At 56.0% G+C, this 9,746-nt stretch overlaps 1 protein-coding gene across 6 annotated transcripts; it reads left to right on the plus strand.

The window, feature by feature from the left end:
* The first annotated feature begins 1,513 nt into the window (after positions 1-1,513).
* On the plus strand, positions 1,514-6,635 carry LOC121021218 (uncharacterized). 6 transcript variants are annotated; one of them, XM_040461459.1, is made up of 7 exons: positions 1,677-1,839; positions 1,938-1,988; positions 2,571-2,621; positions 2,872-2,928; positions 3,345-3,392; positions 4,177-4,212; positions 6,432-6,635. In XM_040461459.1, the coding sequence occupies exons 1-7, from the start codon at positions 1,748-1,750 to the stop codon at positions 6,562-6,564; spliced, it is 468 nt and encodes a 155-aa protein (XP_040317393.1). In that variant the 5' UTR covers positions 1,677-1,747; the 3' UTR covers positions 6,565-6,635. The 6 variants fall into 6 exon arrangements, with proteins under 6 accessions (XP_040317390.1, XP_040317392.1, XP_040317389.1 ...); XM_040461460.1 differs by having other exon boundaries at positions 2,574-2,621; XM_040461455.1 differs by having other exon boundaries at positions 1,519-1,988; positions 2,574-2,621.
* Positions 6,636-9,746: the final 3,111 nt, after the last annotated feature.

Here is a 9,746-nt window from a genome sequence, read left to right on the forward strand (position 1 = left end):
TAAGCGACAAGTGCTGGTGGAACCGATGGAACAGTGCCGGTGGGGGCAGTGGTACTCGTCCAGGTGGCCCCTGCCCACCGCGTGGGGGTTGTAGACCAGCACAGGGACCTCCTGAGTTGCTGTGCTGTCCTCCCGGGGCCTGGTGTCCACTTCGGAGCTTGCCTGCGTCCGGCTGCGGGTCAGGGGGCTGAGCTGGCTCCACAGTCTGTCTGGCAGGTGATCAAGGCCCCACCTGAACTTTATAGGGCAGCAGAACTCCGTCCTCTGCGAGCGGCCTGTCCCGATGTCTGATTCTTAGAACGTGCCCTTGAACTACATGAGAACATTCTTCCTTGTAGCGTAAGGACCCCAGGGAGCGCTGAGAGCATGTGGCGCCTTCGGTGTCATGCCTTCAGCTTTTTGGAGACCCCTGTCCCCGCACCCTGCCGCTCCCCGCTGGGTCCCAGTTCTGAAGCCCCTCACCCCGCCCGGACTCACTGAAGTTCACAACATGTGTTACAGCAAGTTTCCCAGGGTGGCAGCCCAATGGGTCTGGGGTCTGGGGTCTGGCCTCTTTTCTCCATCGAGATGCCATGGTTCTTTTGGGTTATTCATCCAGCGCCTCCTTCCTCGGCATTATCCCGTGTTTCGATCTTGTTTTTTCTTCTTTTCTCCCTCATTTCGACACACCTTGGATTCCTTTTTAATTTTTTTAGACTGGTAAATGTTTGTTTATTTATTTATTTATTTATTTATTTATTTTTCCAACGTTTATTTATTTTTGGGACAGAGAGAGACAGAGCATGAACGGGGGAGGGGCAGAGAGAGAGGGAGACACAGAATCGGAAACAGGCTCCAGGCTCTGAGCCATCAGCCCAGAGCCCGACGCGGGGCTCGAACTCACGGACCGCGAGATCGTGACCTGGCTGAAGTCGGACGCTTAACCGACTGCGCCACCCAGGCGCCCTAGACTGGTAAATGTTTAGTACCCAAAAGACTCACCCGATTATTACATTAAGTTTCCTTCTAAAATATTTATTTATTTTGAGAGAGAGAGGAGGGGCAGCAAAGGAGAGAGAGAATCTCAAGCAGGCTCCACACTGTCAGCACAGAGCCCACCATGGGGCTCGAACTCACGAATTGTGAGCTCATGACCTGAGCAGAAATCAAGCGTCGGCGCTTAAGCGACTGAGCCACCCAGGCGCCCCCCCGGCTCCCTTCTGTGTTTTAACAGGCCCCCTAGGTGATTTGGACGCAGGCCGACATCGGTCTCTCTTTCTCTCTCTCTCTCTCTCTCACAAAACAAAACAAAACAAAACAAAACAGAAAATAGAAGCGGGGGGGTGCCTGGGTGGCTCAGTGGATTGAGTGTCTGACTCTTGATTTTAGCTCAGATCATGAGCCGGGTGGGGGTTGTGGGATCAGGCTCCACACTGAGCGTGGATCCTGCTTGGGATCTCTCTCTCCACCCCCCCCCCACCCCTCTCCCTGACTCATACACTCTCTCTATCTCTAAAGAAAAATAAAAGAGAGAGAGAGAAATAAACATAAAGGAATATAGAAAGGAGGCATGACTCTAGACTTGAGAGTGTCCGCAGGTCACCTGGGGAACTTGTTAGAAAGAGAGCTTTCTACCTACACACCCCTCCTGAGTGCTCAGCACTGTGCAGGGGCCAGGAATTGCATCTAGAAACGACTCCTCAGGTCAACGGGATGCCGCGGTCCTCGGCCCTGCTGTTGGTTACTGTGGTGATGGGATGGCGTTACAATGGTCCAGGTGACCAGCGGGAGTGGGGATGGAGCCAGAAGGGCTCTGGTCGGGCCCCACGTCCATTTTCTCAGGAGCCAGAGGCCAAAAGGGTGAGAATGTGTGTGTTAGAGTCTCAGCCTCGAACCCCCATCCTGTCGGTCCTCCCGCCCAGCGAAGACTCAGTTTCACACTCTTGTTTGTCCCCCAGCAATGTCTTCAGGCTGATTCCCGGACGGAGGCGGATGGGAGAGTCTCGAAGGTAATGGCGGCGTCTTTGGATTCAGGGCGGTTCCTTCTAGAAAGATCTAGAGCAGAAATAGAAATATACGTATGTACTGAATTGGAGGTACTTCTAACCAGAGACCCTCGGTTCCCAGTGTGACTCCCGAGTCCCTCCCTCCACCGTGTTTTCTCAGACCTTGACAAAGGACAAGGCAGAGAAAGTTCTAGCTTGTGCTGGAGAGAACACGTTTACAGAGTTCATGCACTGCCCAGCGGGCTGTGCGGCAAGGCCAGGATTGTGGGAGGGGTAGCGCCTGGTATGGGTTCCGGGGTCCCTTCAGCCGCTTCGACGGGGCCGAGCGGGGGTGGGGGCCCCCTGACCCCGTCAGGGCCCAGACAGGTCGAGGCTCAGTGTCCTCTCAGAGCTCATTCCTTCCAGAGCTGGCCTCTCTGGCCACCTGTGAACAGATAAGGTGACAGCTCCCAACCGGGACGCGTCACGAGCCCCCAGGGCGTGGCCCGACCCCAGTTCTCTCTCCGTCCAGCTTGGGGGGCCCACACATGCTGGTCGGATGGCCAGGTGGATGGTGGGCTCAGCTGGTGTCCCTTTTCTCTCCAGCAGCACCGAGGGCCGTCCCCTGCAGGGCCAACGGGAGAGCCTGCCATCGAGGTAGTGACTTCCACTCCTTCCTCCTCCCTCACAAACACTGGCCTTCGTCGGCCCCACTGAACTCCATCCAGGAGCCTGTCTCCCCTCCCCCCACCCCCAGGCCCGGCTGGGGTCCCCAGGGGCGGGTGGGGAGGGGGGATGCACACCTAATCCTGGCCTGGGGCGCCCCCCCCCCCTCTTGAGGGCACGGCTCTTTGTTGGCAATCGCTACTTTTCACGAAGTGGGTCGACGGAACCTTTCCTCCGTCAGCCAGGATGGCCGCCGTGTGGTCCCGCAGGGGATGCTGCTGGAGACAGAGCAGTGCAGGTGAGGGGTGGGGAGCGGGGCTCCCGGGGCTGACAGGGTGAGGGGGGGCCTTGCCAGAGCTCTCCTGGGGATCCCAGGACCCACAGGGGCAGCCACGGCTCCTGCCTCCTGGTCTCTGCTCCTCCTCCCCAGGTGTGTGTGTGTGTGTTGGGGGGGCAGTTTCTCGCGAGGCCGTGGTCACGCCCTGCGGGTGGGGCCGTGCACCATGCTCCCAGACACGGCCAGCGTGTCCAGGGTTTCTCGGCCCTGCTTCAGACCCCTGCTCCACTCCCCTGGCCCAGGCTCGGCATCACACGGGAACTTTCTCCTCAGGGGCCATGACGTGGCTGGCCCTGGAGGAGACCTGCCCACTGGCGCGGGCGCGCTTCCCCCAGGACCCGGCCCTGGGCTGAGTGCTCTCTGTTTCCCTCCCTCAGTGAAAGGGACTGCCCCCCGGACGCCTGCAGAGTCCCTGAAGTTGCCAGGTATGGGGACCACCTCTTCGGGTGTTTCTGTGCCTCTTTCGGAGCAAGTCAACATGTGCCTCCCCATCCCCTTCCTCACCCCCACCCAGTCCAAGGCCTGATTCCCGGGGGAGAGGAGGGTGATGGGGGCACAGGAGAACGGGAGGAGACGTTAGATGATGGGGGCCACAGGGGGTTTCCACTTGACCTCCAGCCGTGGGGCTGCTCAGTGTCATGCCCGTGGCACACTCAGCCCCGGCTTCTCCGCCCTCAGCTCAGCTAACACCGGAGGATGATGTGGCCCGGGGAGGGCATGGAGGTGGGCGCGGCATGGGGGCTGGATGGGGTGGGGGTGGGCCTTCGTAGTTGTGAGGTAGACCCATGTTAGGACTTACAACACAGGGAGAGAGAGAGAGGGAGAGAGAGGAAGGAGATGTGGGGAGTCTAGAGCCTTGGCAGTTACCAGAGACCTTGAGGCGTGACCCCCTTTCCTCTGCTTGGCTTTTAGCCTCATCGGTTTATCACTGGGAAGCCTGTGGCGTCCCCAGGGCTGGGTGGGCACGTTTGACCGCTGTCTGTCTAGTGAGTGGACAAGTGACTAGTGGACAAGAGGAAGAAAGGAAGGAGGGAAGGAGGAGGAAGGCAGGAGGGCGGACGGGCAGGCTGGCAGTCCTGTGGTGCTCCTGGCACAGCTGGCCATCTAGATGGGGAGGACGGCACCTTGCAGCTGTGGGCGTAGACTGCCTGGCTCCGAGACGCTTCTGGGTGCGACTGTCCGCCTCCCTGACGCGTGTCTTCTCTGCAGGATGGTTTACCCCAAGGCCCAGCTCCTGCAGCCTGCGTAACTTAGCACATCCCTGCTGTGGCCACCGGCCCGCCTCGAGTTCTCCTCTCCCTCACTGCCACCTGTCCTAGCCTTTTCTTTTCCTTCTCTTGCCGTGAGAGGGGGCTGGGCTCATTGCTAACGGGTCTGGTCCCGGGCGAGGGTGCCAGGGAAGGCGCCTCCAACTCCTGGGCCCAGGGAGCATGGGTGTCCACAGAAGGCACGGAACCCTCTCTCATCTCTTCCTGGGGACGCAGGACAGGTCTGGGCTGGGTTCCCCCGGTGCAGGCGCCCGGCCTCCTCAGCCCGCACCTCCTGGCTGTTCTGCCCCAGATGGCGCTGGCAGCCGGTCCCCCTGTGGCCTCAGACAGGAAGGTCGCCCTGAGGCCACGCTGGTCAGCCCTCGCTTTACAAGCAGGGAAACTGAGGCTCAGAGAAGTGAAGGTGCTTGCCTGAGCTGTGCGACCGGCCAGGGCGCGGTCGGGTTCCAAGCCCAGGCCGCGCGACCTCCCTGCCGGGAGAGCTGCGAGTGCGCACTGTCATTTCTGACACCAGTACCCACGCCTCCTTGAGTCCTTAGAGCCACCCGGAGGCCGTGACACCTGACACGTGACCTCCCTGGAATGAGAGGGCTGTCCCTGGGGAGGACACACACACACACACACACACACACACACACACACACCCCAGGTCCGAAGCGCTCCATTTAAAATATCTCAAAAATACAAAGTCTCTTATTTTAAAAACCGATCACGTATTGAAAGGATGGTGCTTTGGACGTCGCGGGTTAAACAACATACACCAGATTAATTGTAACTTTACCTGAGACAGAGCATGAGTGGGGGAGGGGCAGAGGGAGACACAGGGTCAGAAGCAGGATCCAGGCTCTGAGCCGTCAGCACAGAGCCCGACGCGGGGCTCAAACTCACAAACCGTGAGATCGTGACCTGAGCCGAAGTTGGGCGCTCAACCGACTGAGCCCCCCAGGCGCCCCTCACCTGGTCACTTTTACCTTTGTGTGCTTACTAGAACAATTTTAAGTTACAAATCTCTGTTGGACACAGCCCATCTGGAGGGATGGGCTGGCGTGAGCCTGTTCCCGTGGGTCGTGGAGCCGTGTCCCGAGAAGCCATGAGTGAACGGGCACTCGTGAGACGGGATGGGAGGAGAGGAGAGAGGCGTCCGTGCGGGCTAGGGTGGAGAAGGGACAGAGAACGTTCTGTGGGGCTACACTGGGGGGAGGGGAAGCCCTTGAGATGGGAGGGGGCTGGAAGCCTAGCTTTGTCCCTGAAGAAAACTCGTGTTACCCCCTACTCCCAGCAAACAGGTCGGTTTCCCACGGGGAACGATGCCGCCGCTCCCCCCCAGTCAGCAGCCCCCATGGCGGGGGCTCACTCCCACAGCCCGCCCCCCGCCCCCCACGTGCCAGTCGCAAGTTCTAGGTTGTCACCTGTGCTTTGGACGGACTGGCTGTAGCTCAGGGTCCCACCGGCCCCTCCTCGGGCTTGATGACTTTCTAGAGTGGCTCCAGAACCCAAGAAGACCGTCTACTCTAGAGTCTCGGCGTATCACCAAGGTCGCGGGAGCAGCCAGGGGCACAGGTCCCCAGGGGGCGGCGTGGGGAGGCCAGGGAGCCTCCGTGCCCTCTCGGACCCCGTCGTCAGGATCTGGTGGAGGCTCCCTCACACGCGCACCTGCCGGGAGGGTGGGGGCTGGGGCTGCAGTGTCACGCTTCTGACCACGGCGTGGTCTTTCCGGTGGCCAGTCCCCATCCCGAACCATCCAGGAGCCCGCCCCGGGTCCCCTCATTAAAACAAAAGGTGTCTCTATCACCCAGGAAGTTCCAAGGGGTTTAGGAGCCCCGTGTCGGGATCTGGGGTCAAAGACTGAATATATGTTTCTTATGGCCAAGTCCCTATTGCTGGGAAAGGGCTTGGCTATTGCTCTCACTGAGATACAGCTCCTTCTCGGAAATGGGGTTGGGGGCCTCCCAGAAGGAGTGTCCTGTGGGGCCCAGCACTCGGCGGTGCTCAGGAGACACTCCATGCGGGGCAGTGAGGGAATGGCAGGGTCAGGGCTCAGGGGCTGAGCTTGTGAGGCAGAGAGCACTGGATTGGGAGTCTGGAATCCCGGCTGCGTCTAACTGCGCTTCTCGTGGACTGTGGACTTTTGGTCCTTCCTTCCCTGGCCCACCTTTCCATGCCCTGCTCTAACGCACTGTGACCTGTTCCCTCTAGGAGGGCAGATGTGCTGGTCATGACCCCCTGGTTTGCTCCTGTCATCTGGGACGGGGTCTTTGACTCTGCCATTCTGGATGCACAATTCGAAAACACCACCGTTGGACTGACCATTTTTGCCATCAGAAAGTGAGATCTGGGACGCCTGGGTGGCTCAGCCGGTTAAGTGTCTGACTCTTTGGCTCAGGTCATGATCTCACAGCACCTGGGTCTGAGCTCCGAGCTGGGCTCTGCCCTGATAGTGTGGAGCCGGCTTGGGATTCTCTCTCTCCCTCTCTCTCTCTGGCCCTCCCCTGCGCTCTCTCTCTCTCTCTCTCTCTCTCTCTCTCAGAATAAATAAACTTAAAGAAAAAAATAGGTAGGTAAGATCTTGGCAACTGTGCGGAGAAGGACACGTGCCCAAGCTAAACCAGGAAGCCAAGCCCCAGGTAGGGGGCACTCCTCACCAGATGTCTCTCTTTGCCAGGATGGGGTGCTCACAGGGGGAGGCGGAGGCGTGGGTGGCTTTGTGGACAGGTGAACCTGGTGGGATTTGCACGGGCCACCAGGCACACCCCTGCTCAAAATAGCAGCCCCACACCTGAGAGTCGTCTGCTCCAGAAGTGACCGTATCAACCATTCAGAGGCCTGGCAGCCACTGCTGACCACTTAGCAGGACTAACCCTGTGACCCAAACCCATGAGCAGGTGCTCGGCCGCCCCGATGCGTTCCCCTGGGAGGCTGACTGAGGCTTGGCGTCCCATTTAGCTGGAGCAGGCTTACTATGCGGTGGAGTTGGACCTGAAGGCTCCAAGCTGCATTTACGGCTTTGGGGTTAGCTTGTTTGCTTTGGAAACCGGCTCGTGTTTCACATCCGGCACCTTCGCCGGCATGTGTCGGGCGCCTTTGCACGTCGGCACACGCAGACCTTCCTCATTCTTTTCGAACGGCTGCCCACTCTTACTCCAGAGCCACTGCATTCCCCACTTGAGCTGACCGTTCCGGAGAGCTGCCTCAGGCAGCACCCTTGCAGACAACCTCGCATCGCGAAACTTTTCAGTTGCGCGGCCGAGTTGCGAAAACGTCACAGTGAACGTGTGTCTGCCCACCACCCGGACTCCGCCGCTAACGTTCTTGTTTTTCCCCTTCTCACTTTGCCTGGTTTTATTGGGATATAATCAATATATAACATCGTCTCGATGTAAAGCGTACAACATAATCGTCTGATGTGTGTATGTGTCGTGAAACGATCACCCCAGGAGGACCTACTCTCGGCAACTTTCAAATATGCGATACGGTATGTCAGCTGCAGTGGCCATGCTGTGCGCTCCGTTCCCACAACTGATTTATCTTATGTCTGGAAATCCGTACCTTTCGACCACCTTCACCGCTTTCCCCAGTCCTGCACCTCTTGCCCCTGGTAACCACTTATTGTCTGTTTCTATGGATTCGGGGTTTTTTGGTTTTGTTTTTGTTATTTAAAGACTCCACATATAAGTGGGATCACACAGTACTTATCTGTCTCTCTCTGGCTTATTTCACTTACATAATGGCTTCGAGTGTCAACCATGTTGTTGCAAATGGCAGGATTCCTTCCTTCTTTTCTTTTCTTTTCTTTTCTTTCTTTCTTTCTTTCTTTCTCTCTCTCTCTCTCTCTCTCTCTTTCTTTCTTTTTCTTTCTTTCTTTCTTTCTTTCTTTCTTTCTTTCTTTCTTTCTTTCTTAGTAATATATATATATCTCACACTTTCTTTATCCAGCCATCTGTTGGTGGACACTTGGGTTGTTTCTCTGTCCAGGCTGTTGTAAATACTGCTGCAGTGAACGTGGGAGAGCAGGTATCTCTTCAAGATACTGATTTAGGGGCACCTGGGTGGCTCAGTCCATTGAGCATCAATCACGTAAAATGATTGCTGAGTGTCCCAGGGTCGTGGGATGGAGCCCCTCATTAGGCTCTGAGCTGAGTGTGAGTGTGGAGCCTGCTTGGGGTTCTCTCTCTCTCTCTCTCTCTCTCTCTCTCTCTCTTCCTCTCCCTCTCCCTCTTAAAAAAAACCTTAAAAAAGGATATTGGGGTGCCTGTGTGGCTCCGTCAGTTGAGTGTCTGACTTTGGCTCAGGTCATGATCTCACAGTTCATGAGTTCGAGCCCCACATTGGGCTTGCTGCTGTGGGCCTGTCAGTGCAGAGCCCCCTTCGGATCCTCTGTCCCCCGTTCTCTCTTCCCCTCCCCTGCTTGTGCTCTTTTTCTCAAAAAACGAAATAAAACATTTTTTAAAAAATTAAAAAAGATACTGATTTAATTTCCTATCTTTACCCCCATCTCTATCATCTATCTCTTTCTACATCTCCAGAAGTGGGCTTGCTGGATTGTAGGGTAGTTTTTTTTTTTTTTTAACGTTTATTTATTTTTGAGACAGAGACAGAGCATGAACAGGGGAGGAGCAGAGGGAGAGGGAGACACAGAATCTGAAAAACAGGCTCCAGGCTCTGAGCTGTCGGCACAGAGCCCGATGCGGGGCTCGAACTCACGGACCGTGAGATCATGACCTGAGCCGAAGTCGGACGCTTAACCGACCGAGCCACCCGGGCGCCCCTGGGTAGTTCTGTTTTTAACTTTGCAGGGACCTCCCTACCATCTTCCGACAGTGCACAAATGTGCCCTTTTCTCCACATGCTCTCGGGCACTTGTGTCTCTTGTCTTCCTGAGATGAGCCTTCTAACGGGTGTGAAGGGATGCCTCATTATGGTTTTTATTCGTGTTTCTCTGACAATGAGTAATGTGGAGCACCTTTTCATGTACCCGTTGGCCATTTGAATATTTTCTTTTGTATGATTTCAATCTTCTTAAGTTTGCTAAGATTTGTTTTGTGGCCTAACATATGGTCTATCCTAGAAAATGTTCCATGTGCCCTTGAGAAGAACATATGTTCTACCACTATCAGATGGAATGTTCTATGTTGTCTGTTAGGTCCATTTGGTCTATAGTCTTGTTCAAATATGCTGCTCCCTTACCGGTTCTCTGTCTAGGTGACCTATCCATTTTTGAGAGTGGCTTATTAAAGTCAGCCATCAATATCATATTGCTGTTTATCTCTCCTTTTAGTTATGTTAGTATTTGCTTTATGTGTTTAACTGCTCTGATGTTGTTGGGTGCATAAATGTTTACAATTGTTATATCTTCTTAATGGATTGACCCCTTTATCGTTATAGAATAACCTTCTTTGTCTTCTTTGATCATTTTTAGCTTAAAGCCTACTTTGGGGGCGCCTGGGTGGCGCAGTCGGTTGAGCGTCCGACTTCGGCCAGGTCACGATCTCGCGGTCCGTGAGTTCGAGCCCC

The sequence above is a fragment of the Herpailurus yagouaroundi genome, unplaced genomic scaffold, assembly GCF_014898765.1.
Source record: "Herpailurus yagouaroundi ecotype Mexico unplaced genomic scaffold, PumYag 266, whole genome shotgun sequence".
Lineage (NCBI taxonomy): Eukaryota > Metazoa > Chordata > Mammalia > Carnivora > Felidae > Herpailurus > Herpailurus yagouaroundi.